This window comes from Eurypyga helias, unplaced genomic scaffold (genome assembly GCF_000690775.1).
Source record: "Eurypyga helias isolate BGI_N326 unplaced genomic scaffold, ASM69077v1 scaffold21780, whole genome shotgun sequence".
NCBI classification, from domain to species: domain Eukaryota; kingdom Metazoa; phylum Chordata; class Aves; order Eurypygiformes; family Eurypygidae; genus Eurypyga; species Eurypyga helias.
Genome location: NW_010225305.1, coordinates 7,695 through 8,346, shown reverse-complemented (window position 1 = coordinate 8,346; position 652 = coordinate 7,695). Strand labels below are relative to the sequence as shown.

The window sequence follows — 652 nt, the reverse complement described above, 5'->3', positions numbered from 1 at the left end:
CCATGGTTTGGTTTCCCATTAGAGGGAGGCGAAGCTCCGGCACCCACGGTAAGACTCCGGCGTGTAACTCCATCCCTGCGGTCACGGGCCGAGCGCTGGTGGCTGAACCCGGTCCCCTCTCTCTCCGCAGGAGTACACGTGCCCGCGGTGCGAGTCTGGCTTCATCGAAGAAGTCACAGATGACTCCAGGTAACGCTCGTGTCGACGCGGCCCCGCGCTCCTCACCCCGCGCTCGCGTCCCTTCGGGGTTTGCGAGGCGCCGGGCCTAAAGCCGCTTAAAACCCACCGTGGGCGACCAGGATACGAGAAGGAATGCGAAGGAAAAGCTTACTTAAGAGTGGGAATTTGGGCTTAATTCCGAATGAGACCGAGAATCCGAGTGGCCGTCGGCATCACGGCTGCGTGGAGGCCTTTGGGACAGAATTCCAAGCGATGGGAGTTGCGGCTTAAGATCCCAGTGAGCAAAACGGCAGGTTTTGACGCCTGTTCCTCAGGCTGTTGGAGCACAACGCGTTGGTGTTTCAGGATTCAGGTGTGAGTCACGGTGACTCTTCGCTTGTCTCCTCGGTTGGCCCCAGCTCGGGCCCGTCCCCAAGGCCAAGAACCTTTTCTCCCCCGGATTGGGCCGCTCAGCAGAACGTGCAGCCCGCAA

General features: G+C 60.6%; 1 protein-coding gene across 1 annotated transcript in view; it reads left to right on the top strand.

The window, feature by feature from the left end:
• Positions 1–130: 130 nt before the first annotated feature.
• RNF115 (ring finger protein 115) overlaps positions 131–652 on the top strand; it is a gene marked incomplete at its 5' end in the record, with an annotated part of 7,013 nt that continues 6,491 nt past the window's right edge. The window contains one exon of the mRNA XM_010149109.1: positions 131–189. Within this exon, the coding sequence (XP_010147411.1) occupies positions 131–189 (59 nt within the window). The remainder of the gene's footprint in view (positions 190–652) is intronic.